This window comes from Etheostoma cragini, chromosome 14, assembly GCF_013103735.1.
Source record: "Etheostoma cragini isolate CJK2018 chromosome 14, CSU_Ecrag_1.0, whole genome shotgun sequence".
Lineage (NCBI taxonomy): Eukaryota > Metazoa > Chordata > Actinopteri > Perciformes > Percidae > Etheostoma > Etheostoma cragini.
The window spans coordinates 11,466,339-11,485,687 of record NC_048420.1 but is presented as its reverse complement, the minus strand read 5'-3'; the positions used below and the strand labels follow the sequence as shown (position 1 = coordinate 11,485,687).

Genomic DNA, 19,349 nt, shown 5'->3' with positions numbered 1-19,349 from the left:
GTGTGGTTATTTTTGCACTGCACTACAATGGCACTCAGAATTGGAAACACCAAAAAGAAGATAGTGACATGATGTCAAATCCCAGCATCTCATCCTGAGGCAGACACCTGCACACCTTTTACCTGTTTTTGGTGATCCATGCAGAATCTTGAGAAAACAATGTTGTTCGTTGTCTTTGTTTTTGTAAAAGTGCAAAATATTTAACATCAGCAGGTTTTCACATTACCTAATGTGCTCATTTGATGTCTGCCGACAGCGTGTAAGGTAGATTGAAACTGTTGTGTTGCAAGTAGCCATGCTCTGCCTTTGGTTCCAGCTGGCACCAGCGTCCCCTTTGAGAATCCTGTCTTACATTATTCTCTGTTGAGACCTGCTTTGATATTCATCTTTTATTGGCTATGATGTGACATGAGCAGAGAAATTTGCTCAAAGGAACCAACTTTTAAACTTCCTGTACACTGCCCGGGCTGCTCTGCACAGTAGCCATGCTGTAGACGTTTGAGAAAACCAGGCTCCTTTTTTTCCTCCTCTAAAGAGTTGACCAAGGCTCAGTTAGGTGTCAGATTGACGACTTAATGGTTAACCCGGTCGCTTACCAATACATAGTATGTGCAGTGGACTTTACTCGCAGTAGCCTACTGCTGAGGAAATGCATGGCATAGCAAGTCCCATGCCCCAAGTCAGGTTTCTGTAACCACTTACTGTGGATTGTAAGTCTTGTTTGGGTTTTGTTGCTGAGACCAGAACAGAAGACCAGTGTGCGGCCAACAGAAACCAGATGACAGCCGACTAGTATGGGTGTCTTGTCCATAGTATTGTATGTGTGTACAGTTGTTGTAGTTGACATTATTATGGGTTTACATTCTTAAAGCAAACAAGTAAAATGACTCATGTTAATGACCGAGAAGGTGGAAATAACAGTGGCACATTAAAACACAGTTGAATCATTGAATCCTTTTAACTGTGCCATTTTGTTTGGTATTGCAGCTTCTTTGTTTTTGTTGTTGTTGTTGCTTTCTTTAATGCCTGGATGAAAGTAAATGTGCACACTAATTCCAGAACAGAATTAGGAAATGCTGATAATACGTGAAAGGAAACAGATAGAACAAAGAAAACCTATTTTTGATTTAGCTGTTTTGACATTTTAAAGGTTTAAATTAAGTTACAAAATCAATACCAAAGTAAGGTAAACAAGAATTTGGGTTCCACTTTGATGTATGAATATGATATTTACTCATTGATTAATTGAATCAGACACATGTTTCAACTTTAATAATGTACACAATGTTTCAACTTTCATAATGAATACGATATTCTTTCTTAAGATTAAGATTTAGGCCTTTATTGTGTGTGTGTGTGTGTGTGTGTGTGTGTGTGTACAGCATATTGTACTACAACTCTTCACTGTGCTCTGCAATCTAATCTAAGAGTAATCCATTTCTTGCAGATAATGACCTCTTTCTCTCTCTCTCTCTCTCTCTCTGCCTCTCTCTCTCTCTCTGTATACACTTTGAAGTCATCACAAAGATAAGCGTGTCAGCATGTGCTCTCTCTTTATAGCTCTCATTCCTCCTCATTCATCTTCTCTTCTCTCCTGTCACTCTCTTTCGGCCTCTGCTCGTGACAGCAGTATACCGTGTGATGGAGGACTGTAGCTTTATGAGGAAACTAAGGCACAGACAAAGAGACTCACAGGAACATGGCCAGTAGACATTTCTCTCGTCGTATGACACAGTATGAATGGAACTGCTCTACTCTCTTGTGTGTCTTGAGCTCGTTTGTGAGAAGAGATGATGGTGGAGAAACAAAGACCTCTCGAGTTCTGTGTTCACCAGACCGCGAGGTGAAGAGATTGAGAGATAAGACAACTCACCCAAAGCAAAAGAGAAAGAAGGAGCAAGACAGAGATAGCGAGAGTCAGAAACAATTTATTTAGTCTGTGTGCTTGGCTAGCTGGTGTGCTCCACTTAACCCTCAGTACAAACACTGCATATCGTCACAAACACAGAAAGAAGCTCTCATCTTTATTGATATCTTGGAGGACGTCTATCCCACAGCTGGTGTTTCACAGCCCAAAACTGAGTTCTTTTGAAAATGTTTTCCAGTGTGGATAAATCTGAAACTCCATCCTTGTGTTTCAATGTGAATGGCTTTTAGATTTTCTGTCACCTCCAGCTTTCTCTGTGATCTCTCATTTCAAATGGCAATTATAGGACATTTACATTTCAAAAAATGAATGGGGGGGGTAGGTGTATAAGAAAATCTGGAAGCCATTTACCTGTTTATAAAAGAAGGAGACATAGGGGAGCTTCTACAGCGGGAAAATGCGGGACAGGATACCCAAAGTTCAAACGAGTGGTTCAACGACTTGTTAAACAAAGTTGAAAGGTACTACCTGTGGGCGCGAATAATCAATTAAGACATTGTTTAAAAAAAAGAAGAAGTCAATATTAGTGCTGCAATGGTTGATTGTTTTGTTTGTCGGTTCATTTAAAGATTGATTTCTAGATTAAACAATGAATTGTTTGGTCACATAGGAAAATAGTCAAAACCGCCCAATACAATTACCTGAAACCAAAGATGAAGTTTTCACGTTGCTGGTTCTGTCCGACTGACAATCGAAAAATCCAAAAAGGGCTCGTAGGCAGATTTTGTTACCTTTGACGGAGCCAGGCTAGCTGTTTCCAGTCTTTGATCCTCTCTCCTGTAACTCGCTACAAGAAAGCAACATTTTGTATTTCTTTAATTAAGAGGACTTAAGGTGAGCGGTGATACCTTGTCCAAAGTGTGTGTGTGTGTGTGTGTGTGTGTGTGTGTGTGTGTGTGTGTGTGTGTGTGTGTGTGTGTGTGTGTGTGTGTGAGACATCCCAGACAGTATCATCGCTCTAATGAAGATCTCACACACTGCTCTACATCTCTCTAATTATGTATTTCATTTTCTTGCAACATTCCTTCCCTCTCTATCTTTGTACCACTCACATTCTTCTCTCTTTAGCAATTACAATTAAAACGATCTCTCCGTCTCTCACCGCCTCATCTCTCTCCTGCTCCATCTGTCATGCTCCCCTGTAATATATTCATAGACTGTTGTGATTTGTTCAGCGTTCTTCTCTTCTTTCTCTTCTTGCGCGCTAACTTATTTATATTTCCTCATCTACATCCATCTTCTACAGTTGCTCGGGTGCTGTTCATTTGTTCCATCATTTGAGCTCTCGGTATCTCCCTATTCATCATCAGGTAGGGGCAGCAGCAATTTCTAGCACAGGGTTTCACACAGTTTCCTGTCAAGGTTTCCAGTAGGGCTCGACGGACACTGGTTTTTAAAGGTCATTTCATTCATAAAACCGATAACCGATATTTGGAACTGATATACAGTGAAAATTGAAGTCTTTAAGTCAAAGATTTTGGAATATTACAAAATCCAACACAAAACTTTGTTTAAATGCTTTAAGCATACTTTAATAAATACAAATTTTCAACATAACACCAAGTAAAATATAGTCAGATATTGTTGTGAGCGGGACATTACATCAGACTCAGTGTTGAGTGAAACAGAAGAGGAGGGACAGTTGAGCCAGAGTAGCTCACTTTTTAATGAATTAACTTTATCGTTATCAGGCAAATAAAACGTTGATGCAGATAATGTGCAAAACTACCAACTGCCAAAAAATGGCCCCATAGTCGGCCAGTGCCAATAAACAGTCTATCTCTAGTTTCCAGAGAGAATCAAAGCCATAACTCTCCTACTTCACTGACTGAGCTCCAAGAACAGTTGCACTCCCATTGCAAGAGGTTCTCATCGGTCTGTCTTTTAAAACGCTGGCAACGTGATTGTCATCCTAATGGTTTACATTTTTTATCAGTGATGCGCTACCATGATGTTTTCATAGAAGATGCCCGTATCTGATATTTTCTCATACCATATCCACTGATAATTATGCTGTATTGTAAGACATTAAATGCTAAATAAAAGTTGAATTCAAAAATGCAAAATATTGTCACTTCATTTTAATTTTGAAACCCTTGCTTTGGCTTTGTTATCCTGGTGAAAAATAAAGTCTTCTCCCAATTTTCTTGCAAACAGCAAGAGCTGCACTAGGATTATTTGGTATTTTTCTGCATTCATTTTACTCACTATCTTCAAAGTGTTCCCAGGCCTGCTGCAGAAAAGCATGCTCTCTGCATGACACTGCCACAACCAAGCATTTTAATAAGAGGGTCAAAAAGATTGATTTTGGTTTCATTTTTTATACTGTATGTATGTATGTATGTATGTATGTGTATATGTGTGTGTGTGTATATATATATATATTTTGTTTTACGTGTGTGTGTCATAATAATCCATAAAGATTAAACGTTTATGTCTTGGCAGGGGACTTAGAGGTGGAGTGGATATGCCCAAAGCACTAGGGGTGGGTGGATATATATATATATATAGTAAATAACTTTTATTTTCAAATTTGCTGATTTTTATTTAAAAGTTACATATCAGAAAACCGAGTGACTGAAAGAGGATGGGCTGGCTGAGCCTTTGACATGGAAGATTACTCTAAGAGAAGGTGACTTTCACAAGCATGTTTAAGGCTTATGCAAGGAATGACTACAACATAAAAACCTCAGTAGACTAAAAAAGTCATTAAAACTTGTGTGTGACAAATACAGTATATGTCATAATCTAACAAACTCAGATTTAAATATTTTTTTAATTCACACGTGGAAATGTACATAAAAGAATTGTTGCGTCGAGATGCGTTGATAATCGGTTTAGAATTGATTCGAGAGGTGTCCAGAGAGTCCCACCCCTACAGAGCACAGCCCACGACATTATGGTGTTATGGTAGAAGAGTTTTATTATCCTGTCACTTTTATATTGTGATAGTGGGACTGACAGTTGTATTTTGTTGTTAAGGTGTTTTTATTACTGTGTACTCTACTTGTACTTTATACTTGAGTGTGTGACACTGTTTAGCTGCTTAGTTCAGATAATCATCAAACACTTACAATAAGGAAAAAAATGAATGGCCATCTTCTTTCAGTTTGGCAAAGTATATTGCAGTGATGTATTAATGAATGAACAAAGGTAGTTTCTGCTGTTAGTTTAAACAAAACCTGATTTAATGATTTTGGAATAGTAAAACTTGTCTTTCTCATCTCAGTCATGTTTAGTCAGTGTATTTACTGTGTGCGTCACTGTGTGTTGGCTCTGAATGCTTGTGTGCATTGTGTTTTAACAGCAATCACCTGACACTATCCCCGGACCGAGTGCTGGACCTACAGAACACAGGGTGAGCACGCACACACACACACACACACACACACACACACACACACACACACACACACACACACAGACAATTACACAGGTGATGATGTCATTGTCTTCAGTTTCCGCAAAAGTGTGTTTGTTTAGCCGCAATACAGGGGACATCTGTGGTGATATTACCTTGGACTTTTCCAAGTTTCACCAACTTTTCTCTCTCTCTCTCTCAGGTTACTTTAATTTGATTTACCAAATATTTCAGCACTGCACTCTGTAAAGGCCTTAGGCCTTAAATATTACACTTGAGAATTTTCTTCTTTGACAATTAAAACCATTAGCTAAAGAAATATAAAGTTTTTCTTTTCTTTTTTTAATTAGAAATAAACATCTGAAGCTTTGATGCTGCTTATTAATGCGTCCTGCTGTTACCCCTTTGCTTAGTAGTTTGTCCCTCAGCACTGTTGTATTTTTTTAGTGGTTGTATTTCAGTAGATTCTCTTTTACATCTTGCCTTAAGGGAAATGGCTATATCCAAACATTGATTTAGTACCTAAAGTAGTATGACGCTTGTAAATCCTCTTTACCCATGAGCACCTAAACAGCATTATGCTTGCAAAAAAGAACTTTTTTAAATTTGATCTTTGCTAAACCAGTTTGAATCTCCCGCCCTCAGTTTGTTACAGGATATTAGTCTGGCAAATATTAACTAAGAATTGATTCAACCTGGTCACTGAAAAATGGACTAATTAATAAACTATGGATGTGAGTTTAGATGATGGTGACAATGGGTGTTGCTTTATTTCCACCTTTGGCTCTCAAACTTTGTGATAATCTGCTTCAAAATCAAACATGAAGATGCAACTGCATGGTCTATTTGTCACCTCAGATTGTCACATTTGACAAAGTTTGTAGAACAGCTTGGAAATCTAAGACAAAACAGGTTTAAGCAAAGGTAGGATGGATTTGTCATTGTTTATCCAAACTTGATCCAATTGGCTGCCAAGCAATTTTGTTGTATTGGCCACACCCATAACTGAAGACAAGGCTGATCAAGGCTCTGCAGACCACAGTGTGAAAGGAAATTTGAGTCACAATGATTATGAGTAATTCTGCTTTGAGGTCCAAAACCTCCTTTGAGCCCAAGACACACAGGTGAAATTTAATACTGCACTTAGAACATTATGTTACAAACTGTAGATGAGAAAAAATGCAAAACCATCTGCAAAAATGTGTATGGTGTCAGCCTTGTCTCCTTTTGCATGTGCACAACACGTAACCAAATGGGGACTTTCTCTTAAGCCCCTTTCACACTGCCTGTCAAGGTAGCCTGATGCACCTTAAGCCGTCTCGCTGTCTGTGTGAAAGTTCCGACAGAATGGGGGAACAGAGTTGTTGCTCCTTTAGGCCTGCATGTTATGGGTAATAATACACTGGTGTGGCATGTTGCCACCTTGGCTTGGTTCTATGTGAATAAAAAGATTTTTTTCCCTCTTTCTTATTACAACATTTTCAATGTTTTTTTTTAAACCAGTTTTGTTAATTAAGGTTTCATTTACTCAAGCATAATAGACACTTTGTTTATGGTTAGAAATAACAGGAAAATGCATAGATCTTTGTCATTGCCTTTTACTGTATGTGAACCAATTATGCTTACTTTTGTGCGTAGCCCATTCTGAGCCAGGCAAAACCCACAGGGTACCCTTAATGTTGCAATACATGGGACCATTTATCTAACTCTTGCTCTACAACCATTCTACTATAAAAGTCATGAGGGAGTCTGTCATGTTGTGACATAATGTGAATGAAGCCCCTATTAAGCAGGCGCTGCTGTCTCACATCTCAACGTGAACATGAATGAAACAGAACAAGCAGCCCTTGGAAACTGCTTAATTGAAATATGGTCTTATTTACCATAGCGTCAATAGCCAGATTATTACAGAGAGTGGAGACACAGTCAATGTGTCGTTCCTCAGGGGGAAAGAAATCGAGCTGTCCTTGTATGCACTTCAATGACAGCACGTTGCCACATTACATGTAGCGCTCTGCAGTCTAATGTCCATTTCCAAAACAATGTTAGAATTTGATTTTTGTCATCAAAATCACAGTTATTAGTTTTGAGTGTTTGGATTTTAAAATGACAGTTTAAAAATACATTTTGTTGTGGTTCTCTGTGCTGTGTGTCAGTCTTGTTCCCAGAGTTTTCCATGTGCTGGTCGGGCTGTGAGGAATGCCTTCCTCTCTCATGGACCATACCCAGCTAAAGACAAGATACACCTGGCCAGAATCATACGGTACACTTGTCTTTGTTTTTGTGTCCGTCTGTGTGCAGTAATGAATCGATGTGTCTGGTGAAGCATGTACATTGACTCACCATTCACTGTTGAGGCCTGTCCTTATTGGCCAGTTAAGTTGTTTATGCAGTAAGACGTGCAAAGCGTGACGTAGACATTATATAGCAGAGCACAAGATGGTCTAGGATTAGAGGATGGATACCCGACCCGAGCCCGACGGGACCCGACGGTACCCGACGGGCCGGGTTCTAACAGATTTTTAGAAAGGATGCTTGGGTTCGGGTCGGGCTCGGTCACATCAGCGCGATAAGGCGATGAACATTTTGAATTTAAAACAGCTTATTATGTAGGTAACCAATGGGCCTGTTTCACCTGATGCAAATGTTCGTTTTTGGATTAAAATAAATGTCAAATATTACCCTAACATCCGTCTTCCTGTATGCGGAAATTTGTTAAACTAGCTGTGACAACGAAAGACGTGCGTATTAAGCTACATGTGGCAGGCCGAATGCCTTCCTACAATTGCTTAATAAAAGCGGGCTTTCCACACAAACAAACGTACATGTGTCATTAGTATGAGAAACAAATGCGATTTTAACCGTGTCGGGCTAGGGTCGGGCTCGGACATAAATATCTTAATGCCTGTCGGGCTCGGGTCGGGTTTGGTTACTGCTCTGTTGGACGCGGGCCGGGCTCGGACAGAAAAATCCGGCCCGATCCGCACTCTATCTAGGATACATGCACTCTCATACAATGTACTGTACATACAGTACATACAGATGCATGCAAAGACCATGTGAACATCTGGACAAAAAAAAAGAAGGTAATTTTAACTGTCATCACCTACACACATACACAAGGAGTTTATCCAGGGGATAGCAGACGGAACGTATTTTGTGTGTTCAGAGGAAAAGGCTTAGGGAGAAATAATGAATAATCAGTGGATATTGATTAAATAAAAATGCAAGCTTTTGTGTCAAGGGAAGAAGTGTGTGCATGCGTATCATGACACTTTGTGGCTGTACCAAACATTTGTTGTATTTTAACAGACGTAGCTACGTGGGCGTGGAGCTGGTGCAGTGGCTGTGTGAGCAGTGTGTGTACGTGCGCTGTCGGACTACTGCTGTGCGTGTCTGGCAGGTGCTTCTGGAGCTGGGAGTCTTGCTGTCTGGTAAAAACCCAACCACACACACACACACACACACACACACACACACACACACACACACTTAAAATGCCTGGAGGTTTGTGTGTGTTGTAAAGTTTATAGTTAACTTCTAGTGACTTCAGCAACAACCAGTTCACCAGGTAATTTTCAACAGACTAGAGAAGGGAAATCACTGCTTCATTCACCTGCTTAACTTTCCACAAGGTAGAATGACACACTGTGACTTTATTTACCCAAGCCCCCCGCCCCATTATTATTATTATTATTATTATTATTATTATTATTATGATGTACCAAAGACCATGTTAACAACTAATATTTTACCATCAACATTTTAAGAAAAAGTAAATGTATCACCATGGATGGGATTTCTGTATTCAATAGAGCTGATAAAGAAGAATATAATTGGTGTTTTTATCCCTTTTACTCTATGATGTGTTGAAATTACACCCAGCATGCAATGGATGACACATTTGTAAAGAGTGTAAAATATCCAAAGGCAATTTATGTTTCTTTAAAGAACGAGTAAACTTGATCCTCTTGACACTGCCTGCAGTTCAACATTTTGGCTAATCCACCAAAACTGATAGAGTTTATCCAGGTTTTTATTGTTATCACCATGTCTTTACTGTTTCTCTAGAACTAAAAACTAAGCCTTCAAAGTTATTGTAAAATACCCTTTTGGCATGTAGTAGTTGTTTTTGTTGTTTAACAGCAATTTACTGGTGAAATAATTTATTGTTATTCCAAATTTAATAAATCCATTTTGAGCACATGGACACATGGACAATAAACATGCCATTTTTTAATATCACCGGCGTAACTTTCAAAATGTTTTGCTCTTCCTCATTCCTTGATTTATTTTTAAAGTATCGGTTCAGGCTCCGTTTAGACACGGCACCATTTTGAAAGTGTTCTTTTAGCACCGTTATCGGAAAAACCCAACCGATACCCAACCCTACTTACATGGCGCCCCCTGAAAAGTAGGGCGTCCAACTCTTTGATAACACTATAATGACCTCTTATAAACATTATACCTTCATCAATTATTATTGTGTTATTGTTGTTAGTGTCAACACACCTGATGAGGACCAAGTATGTTAAAGTAGTCACAGACTGTGAAAATGATAAAGGGAAAATAGGCAAATCTGTAGATGGCTGTTTTGGAAGTCAAATGAGGTGTGATGGAATTTTGGACACACAACAGGAGAGGAAGCTGCTACTAATTATATTTACTTTTGGTTTTTGTGTGGCTATTCTCTCCTCAGTGGACCAGCGGGTGATGTTTTCAGACTCAAACTCTTACTACCAGTTCAGCTTTGAGGAATGTGACTCCGCATCCTGTGACTTTCGCTCCAATGAGGGGGAATGGCCAGAGGCAGTTAGGCTCCTCCTACAACTCGCCCCGTACATCCAGTTTCGCTCTGGAGGCGGGGCCAACAGCCCGTAAGTGTCAATTCAAGTCTTATTAGAAGTTACGCTGCAATGAATGGATGGTAAGGCATTCACTTAACAAATGAAAATGAGCACTTATTTAGTGTATATTAGGGCTGTTGATTGTCCATAGTTTACTTGCGATGAATTGCAAATTAATTGCACATTTTCTATCTGTTCTACATGTGTTTTAAATTTATTTGACATTTTTCAAGATTTGAATGCTCTTATCAACATGAGTGCGAGCAAATTATGGAGATGTTTATTATTATTGCACGTTCCAAAACAATGACAAATACAGTTTAGAACATTCTCCAGAGTAACCTCAAAGGTACTGTGTGCTCCAAAAATATTACCTATTTAACATAACATGATATGGCAAACTCAAGCCCATAAAGCAACAACATATGGGCATATCGACCTGAATGTAACATAGCTTGGTAATACTAACTATAATGTAGTGTCCTAATTTAAATTTGGGAAGGTTAAATAAGAGGGGGAGGGGGAATTCTCTCCATACGCTTGGCCAGCAAAGGGGATTTGAGACTCAACGTACTCCGGGGGTGACTCAGTTCAAATCAACAGGACATGCAAATTACTTGATTCTTGTTGAGAGAATCATCTGGAAGGGCTTTGAAACTGATCTTGCCATTCAAAAGACCCTTTTCTTTTTCCATTTCTGCTCAAGGAGGTTTGTTTCTGTTCCACAACGTTACTGCTGCATCGCTTCCTGATTTCCCAAAGTACGGAGTGGCCCGATGCCCAAATCCCTGAATGTGCATTAATTGTGCAGCAACAAAAGTGTTGTTGAAAGGAATTTGTGTTAACTCGTAATTATCTCATTAATTGTGACAACCCTAGTTAAAATAAAAGCCGCCTCTCCTTTATGTTGATTTTAAAATGGCTCACACACATAACATCCCAGACGATTTGGTTTCATGATTAGGGCTAAAATATAGATTACGCAACACTTGGTCCACTTGCAGGTGGAGTGGATTGACTGGAGATGTTTGTGGCTGTCTTTTAAAAGTCCTGCAACCGCAGTTTGTTTAACGTTTTATATTATTATACTATTATACTATTATTTACTCCGTTGTGTGTTAACAAAGAGAAAAGTGCAGTTTATGAATACCCCCCTGCAGCGGCATAGCCTGTTGCGCTTATACTGTACACTGAATTTGGAGTTCAGTGTATTTTTTTCTGGATCAGACATATAACTAGAATTCATTTTAAAGCTGAGCGCAAACAAATTAATAGAAAATGTCAACCAACTCTGGGGTTGTGCACCCGTGCAAAGCAAATCAGTGTAAAATGAACATTGAGGTTGTCCTCAACGCAACCCCAGAGTGGAGGAAGGATATATTCAATATATAAATTGGTGATACATAAGTTTGAATGGTTGTTAGAATTTTAAAATAAAAAGTTACAGGTCTAATGGATAAACATACAGACGGATGGTATTGGTCATTTTTATCTGTTGTATTGACAAGTTAGGAGTTTCCACTGGGACTGGGTCACAATTATTAGAGCCCCATGTTAAACAATTTTCATATTGTTGAGCATAGTTGGTGAACGTGACTCATGGGTAATGTATTGGATGATCTCCATTGACCTGAAGTTGAAGCCTGTTGCACTTTTAAAATATCAAAGTGAAAGTGATCCGGTTTAGATTTATGGTTAAGGTCATTTGTCTTTCTGGTGGTTTACCATAAAAAGTGACAAGTCACTGTGTTTTAATTTGGTGGAAAGGTGGATAAGCACGCATGGAAGAACATTACTGTTTTGCAACATAACATACACTCACATATACACATTCTATCTTCCCAGCTAGAAACCTAATCTCTATTTAGTGTTTTAAATAAATCTTCAATGTGCTCATGTGAGAGATGCCTTGTTGCACACACACCTTCACATCCTCAAACACTCATTCATAAGATGGGCTCTGACACACACACACACACACACGCAGAGTGGTTTCAGCTAGAGTTGCCTACTTTGCTGCTTCTGTGTGTGGGATTCCTGCTGAGCCTGCTACTGAACTCAATCTGTCACTCAGAGTAAGAGAGAAAGTGAGATGGGTAACGAGAAAAAAAGAGTATATATGGAGAGCGAGGGAACAAGAGCACACGTCAACATATTCATCTGTGTCGACTTTAAAAGGGTGTTTTTACACACACAGGAGCGAGCATGACAGTGAGGGAAACTGAATGTCATACTTACTAATAAAAATCTCATGTAACATACTGTATGTATGTTACTTTCTGTAAATTATAGTGGATGACGCACATACTGTACTAACACCACCACAGTGCTTCTACAGGTTGGCAGGGTGCAAAGGAATGGGGTTAAGAGATGGTGGGTATTGACATTTTAGATTGCTTTCTTGCACATTTCTGAACTAATCTGCAGACATCCCCAACCCTTTCTTTCTCTTTCTCTCTTTCTCTCCATCTCACATCCTCTCCCACTCCCTCCCTCTTTGTCCCCCGCTCTCTACTTAATGTAAAGGAGAATAGTTGCAGCTGTGAGGGGAAAACACCTGACGTAACAACATTGGCTGCTTCCAAGGGAGTTGACAATGAATTGGTTAATACACTAATTCATTAGTTAATGCTGATTCTTGTAAAAAGGAGATATAATTACCAAAGGGCTAACAAAATGCAATAATTAAAATAATATCCCGGAGATGTGCAGTGTCTGAACCTGAACACATACAAACGTGTTAAACCCCCTGTTAAAGCCCTGTTCAGCTTGAGGATTTCCTTGGGTCACCGAGCCACTCGAAAAGGCAACATTAGCTGACTGATAGTCGTCCTGCTAGTGACTTTTACACTTTAGTGAAGCCCAAGAACAACATGCTACTAATTGAAAAGGCTATCTCCTCTGCATCATGTGTAGAAGATGTCATCATTCAGCGTGAACAATAGTGTTTGCCACCAGGCACAATGTGGTCATTAAAGTTGATTAGTTTATTGTTCATTTTACACTGTACTGCTTGCTAGAAATAAATGTTTTTTTGTGGAAAACAACACAAGTATCTCATGGTCTTCTGAATCTTAAAAGCGGACTATTATAACAGCGTCTATTTTTAATATATATAGTATATTAAAAATAGACTCTATATCTCAATTCTGTCGTAACTGAATAATTTTTATTGGCATGAAAGTCTCTCTGTCTCATTTTCTCTCACATAATTGTTTGTAGTAAGGGTTGGTGCTTCCTGTCTTTGTGTTCTCTGCATATCATTGTGTATGAGGTGCAGAACTGCCAGGAGCTAAAATATGATACCTTAGCTTGGGAGGAGAAAGCACACTTGCATGCTTTGCATGGTGCTCTAGTTAAAAAAAGGGGGGGGGGGGGGAAGAAATTTGCAGAATGCTGAAGAGCATTTAAGCTAAAGAGGAGGGCAACCAAAAGGTCACTGCTTTTGACAGAAATGACGTCCTCCTCCACAAATAACTCCATCTGCAATGTGGCGCAAACCTTTAGTTCTGTGTAAGATTGTTAGAATTTAAATCACAACCATATGTTCATATGCATTAGGTAGATTAAAGGATCTACTTATATTTCTCTTACTTAACAGAATCTGTATAAAAAACGGTGTTTGTAACACACTGTTCACATGGGATCTGTTCTGGTAAATCACAAAACATGACTACAACTTGTACAGCATGTGCTTTGGAAAAAGGGAGCTGTTGCCAGCATCAATCATGTTAATCCTCTATCAATACTGTTCTGTGCTGCTTAATGATTGGTAACACACTTCCCACTGTGTCTCTCTTCTAGCTCTGGTACATTCAGGCTCATGGTGAGTCACCAAATTGCCAAATGCTGGCTTTAACGCTGGCTAAAAAAACGTAATGACCCTTATTAGAATAAATTTATCATGATGACTGAGAATAGACTTTATACATCTCATGAGCCACTAATGGATAACAAAAGATAAAAATCCCCAGCATTAAATTGCATTGATAATTTATCCTTGTTCATTTAGTTCTGTAAGATGTTTGAAAATCAGTTATCTTATTTTAAAGGAGAGTGGGGGCAAATCATTTTGACCATAGATACTGAAATTAAAAGAACAAGCATTAAACTGCTTTTATTGCAAAGGTAACTATCGTATTTTCACTCCTTTAAGACACCTGTTGGTCCTCTCTCTCTCTCTCTCTCTCTCTCTCTCTCTCTCTCTCTCTCTCTCTCTCTCTCTCTCTCTCTCTCTCTCTCTCTCTCTCTCTCTCTCTCTCTCTCTCTCTCTCTCTCTCTCTCTCTCTCTCTCTCTCTCTCTCTCTCTGTGTGTGTGTGAGAGCCGATAGCTGATGTGTCAGGCTGTGGGCTGCATGTTATCACCATCTCCTCCACTTCTGCATCTATCATTCCCTTATCAGATTACAGCATACACAGACACAGTCACGCAGTGCTTCATCTTCTTTCTTCACAACTATTACTAGTGCCACTGGGATCTGTTGATAAAATCCAAATTGTATGCAAATTGGTTTTAAATGTGTGTGTGCATGCTTGAGAAAGAGTGTGCATTTGTCTTGTGCAAGAGTGAGGCAGTGTGTGGGAGACCAATCCAAACAGTGGTTTTGAATGAGGGGGGCCCTCAGGGGCAGTCTGCCGCTGTTGAAGACAAACTCCACAACCTTGTTTTATTGAGGTGGGAATATTGCAGCGTTTACCCCAAAACAACAATCTGTTTAAACAACACACACACAAATTATATTTAGAGAAATATCCGCAACACAAGTTACAAATTTATATACCGTTAATACTGAACATATGTACACACAGCCACCGCAATACCACACACACCCCTATACACACACACACACACACACTAACATCAATAGAAGGGTGTCTCTGGAAGATTTTTTAAAATGAAACCACATTAAGGCGAGAAGGGAGGTGCAGAGAAAAATACTCCATTCAAAGATATGCGAGCAGTAAAGAACTACAAAGACAGATGGGAGCAACCCATGATTAAATGTTTGATGGTTTTTCAATACATTAAAGAGGTTTACGAACAGAATTGAGCAACAAATGTCAAGTCTTATTGACATCATTCTAATCTTCTGTCAATCCATTTCATCAGATTTACTACTATTTATGTATCTGAGAAACCAGTGATCCACCATTGGGAAACCACTGCTAGATGAGCTGCTAGGGTGATCCACTTACATCAATTAGAATTTTTGAAACCACACAATGTAGATGTTTGTTGGCTGTAGTTCTTCTTTAGGTTTACCAGGGGGCAGCATAGAGAGGGCGAAAAGCCCTACAGCAAACTTATTTCTCTTAAGAGTTTAGTCAGAATAATGCACATATCAGTTGTAAGTAACGGTGTGTGTGTCTGTGTGTCTGTCTGTCTGTCTGTGTCCAAGGTCAGAGGAGGACTCTGAAGGCAACAGAGACGTATGCAGTGAGATTCTCCAGATGAAAGCTCTTGAGAGGCTCACGTCTACGGTCAGTTTTTTGCAAGTGTGTCTGAAGATTGGTAAATGCTGTGTCATATTGCCGCTTCATTACAGTGAGTTTTAATTAATTATTAAGAGTTTTGGTATTTTGTTTTGTTTTGACACCTTTTCTGAAACAGGTACAAAGTGAGTTGGCGGCTGCTCTTGCTCGAAAGACTCGCAAAGCTTGTAAGTATACATTTAGCTTGACTGTATGCGCTTTCCTAAGAAGTTCACCTGACAAAAATAATGTTACATAATATCTGTCATAAATTACCTGATTCTGCTTGTTGTTGGTTGCAGTATCAGAGCAGGACTCTGAGACGACGGAGACAAGCCAACAGGAGCCTCGCACACCGAGCGAGGAGAGCAGCCCGGTACGTACACACACACACACACACACACACACACACACACACACACACACACACACACACACACACACACACACTTGTACTTATTCCAAATAATATCCCCTTTATGTTATTTTATTTTTCCCCAAATCCTGATCCTTCAGGTAATTTTCAATCCAATATTTATATTTTCTCAGTAATCTGGACAGTGCATAATCATTTTAAAGTAGGCCTACACTGGTCCCAGTAAAGCCAATCAAAATTAGCATAAACTGGTCATATTCTTGATGTCTCTGCATTGGTAAAATAAAGTATTAAATAAAACGTATAGTTTGTTATAATGCCAGTAGAGATAATAATGTTAAGATTGTTGGAACCTTTAGGACAGTAATAGTTGGACAACGTCTCCCCAAATGCAGCACGAACAAAAAAAAAAGTTAAGAGGTGTGTTACATCTATAACATGTTGCTGAAATACAAAAGCAGCTTTTTGTTCAACTTGGTCCAGTAACACATTGTCACTGTGAATGTCATAATTTGACAAAGAGAGATGCTATTTATTTGTTCATGTTGCTTCACAGTTTGCCTACTTGTGAAAAAATTGTGTTTTTGGAAGATGTTTTAGTGTTTTAAAAGGGCACAGTAAAACTTTTTGAACACGGATTGCTATTACAAAAGGATTAGAAATGGCTCCATACATCCACAATACTGGCCACATGAAATATAACTTCTCTAACACAGATTGGCTAGGGACATCCATAATGTCAGATCATAATATCAGATCATTATTGGCCTTTTAAATCTTTTAAAGGTCACTGTGTGGGCATGTGTGTGTACCTCTGTGAGGTGGCTGCATGTAGAATTTAATCAGAACAAAGTGCAAGGAAGACCTGTTTGCTCTCCGGTCCTATCCCTTTACATTGGAAACCTCATTCATTCACTGATTAAACCAAAGATGAGGAGAACAGGAAAAAGAGAATCTCTTAAAACACAATTGCATATATACCAAAGATCAGTGGTTTATGCTTTTGGCTCGTGGCCCCTTAACACAAAAAAAAGGCTTCTTGCAACCCCCTTCTCGGAGGTCAAATACGTCTGTAGCCTAATTTCTACTGCATGTTATGGCTCGACTTTTTGATTTTTGCTGCTGTGGTTAAAATGTTTAGTGGAAACGTTTCACCCCATAAGACAAAAAGTGGACATGGGCCATACAATTTATTCATTTCCTAAACTCCGCGGTTTGGGAACCACTGCAGATTGTAGTGGTAACATGGGCATTAGTTCAATTTATTTGACATAATTAGGAGGGAAATTAACCAAACACTACTACTACTTTAGTTTCTCATACTGTAACACAAGCGACCAAAGAAAAATTCAACACAAGACACCAAAGAAAAAAAGGAAAGAAATTCTAAATGTAAAGGAGATAGACGGAGACAGCCACACAATACAAACACACAGACAGCTTTATCTCGGTGTGTTCTGTGAATCGGACAGGAAGCTTATAACAGGTTAACAGGAAGCAGCAAGGGTGTGTGTGTGTGTGTGTGTGTGTGTGTGTGTGTGTGTGTGTGTGTGTGTGTGTGTGTGTGTGTGTGTGTGTGTGTGTGTGTGTGTGTGTGTGTGTGTGTGTGTGTGTGTGTGTGTGTGTGTGTGTGTGTGTGTGTGTGTGTGTGTGTGTGTGTGTGTGTGTGGATAAGAGTTGCCACTGAGGGGAGTTTTCCTGGTTAACAAAATAAAGCTATCATAATCTGCATGTCTGTGTTACCCTTTGATAGAGGCACCGGGGGATTTTTGAGCTCACAGGAAGGGTTAACCAACTCTGAGCCAAATGAAATACCAGTCTTCCTTTTCCAAGAAAAATAAACAGACTAGGCTGCCCGCCACTGGTGATAACCATCTTAGCAGGGAACACACACTTATTTTTTTGTCGTCAAGTCTATCTGAGGACAAAGCTATTAGTTTATCCGTATCCTGCAGGCCTTTAAATTAAATCATTTTCTGTCTCTTTCTGTTTCTTTTTCTGCTTTTCTTTCTGTGTCTCTTTGTGTCCTTAAGGGGCGAGATTGTCCGCTGCGTTTCTCTTTCTGGATGGATAAAACATTTTTCAAGTCCCAACTATAGAGGGGAGGAGACATTCAGACCCCCCACCCCCCCCAGCACACACTCTTCCCAAATAGACACACACTCCCGCCCACTTATACTTCTAATCACACACACTCACTCTTTCTCCGCCAGATTCTCTGACACAGAGCAGTCAGATTGAGACAAAGAGAGAAGTGCAACAGATAAAGTAAATTACAGTCTGTAGGTAGAAAGAATAAGAGACAAAGAAGAGAGAGAACAAGACAAACCCAGGATTACCATTTCATCTTATTTTCCTCACATGCGAGTTAAGGGGCAACTAAAAACTTGTCATTGCATGTTTCTGGATTATGCCAAAACTGCTTTCATCCTCCCATGGACAAATACACTTAACCTTCTTGAACTTCATCCCACCAACTTGACTGTTTCCACCATGTCTTGGGACTGCGGGTTGAGATATGTGTTTATGCCACCTGTGTTGCAGCTGGACGGGGTATGTGCACTGCGGGATGGCAGGGCCAGCAACAGCGGAGGAATGGGGACTGTTTGTGCCCGCGAGGAGCTGACCAGCCGGCTGGGGCTGGAGGCTGTTCAGCGGCTGGCCAAGGACGGCTGTCGGCTGCTGCAGAACCACAACTACCGGCTGCCCGACAGGAACCAGGTGGTGAGTAGAGTGTTATAAGGGCGCTTTATATTATGAAGTAATAATAATTAGTCAAGGACAGATGTTTTTTTCTGTAAAGTTGTTGGTCTCCCACCATGTAATCTGAAGAGGGAGTTGTGGCTACATGTTTAGTATGAGCATAGAGTAACAGACGTCATCATGTGGTAAAAGTTGTCATTATTGTCGTCACTTTTAAACACACACACACACACACACACACACACACACACACACACACACAGACACACACACACACACACACTCTTCAGGTCTGTTACTCAGGGACAGGGATCATGTGAGTAAATCCTCATCAGGACGTTATTGATTTGTGTTCCTGTCAATCTAATGGACAGACACACATAGACACATATGTACAACATGCCTGCCCCATATCACCTTAGGACCTGAGGACAAATCTGTGCCCTGACAAGCACCCACACACATGCAAGCTAAAGATATAGTTGCATATGCACACACACACAGCTTTGCTTCATTCACATCACTTTAGATTAAATAACCACTGGTTCTCTAGCTTGTCTAATGTGGGTGTTAAGAATGGCTTAGTGCAATGTGATCTCATACCCTTTTATCAGTCTTTAAAGTACTGTGTGTGTGTGTGTGTGTGTGTGTGTGTGTGTGTGT

General features: G+C 39.7%; 1 protein-coding gene across 1 annotated transcript in view; it reads left to right on the top strand.

The window, feature by feature from the left end:
• rapgef5a (Rap guanine nucleotide exchange factor (GEF) 5a) overlaps nucleotides 1–19,349 on the top strand; it is a 40,129-nt gene that overhangs the window by 2,000 nt on the left and 18,780 nt on the right. The window contains exons 2-9 of the mRNA XM_034891320.1: nucleotides 5,235–5,285; nucleotides 7,445–7,551; nucleotides 8,601–8,722; nucleotides 9,988–10,165; nucleotides 15,535–15,616; nucleotides 15,747–15,795; nucleotides 15,910–15,983; nucleotides 18,528–18,707. Coding sequence (XP_034747211.1) covers nucleotides 5,235–5,285; nucleotides 7,445–7,551; nucleotides 8,601–8,722; nucleotides 9,988–10,165; nucleotides 15,535–15,616; nucleotides 15,747–15,795; nucleotides 15,910–15,983; nucleotides 18,528–18,707 — 843 coding nt within the window. The remainder of the gene's footprint in view (nucleotides 1–5,234; nucleotides 5,286–7,444; nucleotides 7,552–8,600; nucleotides 8,723–9,987; nucleotides 10,166–15,534; nucleotides 15,617–15,746; nucleotides 15,796–15,909; nucleotides 15,984–18,527; nucleotides 18,708–19,349) is intronic.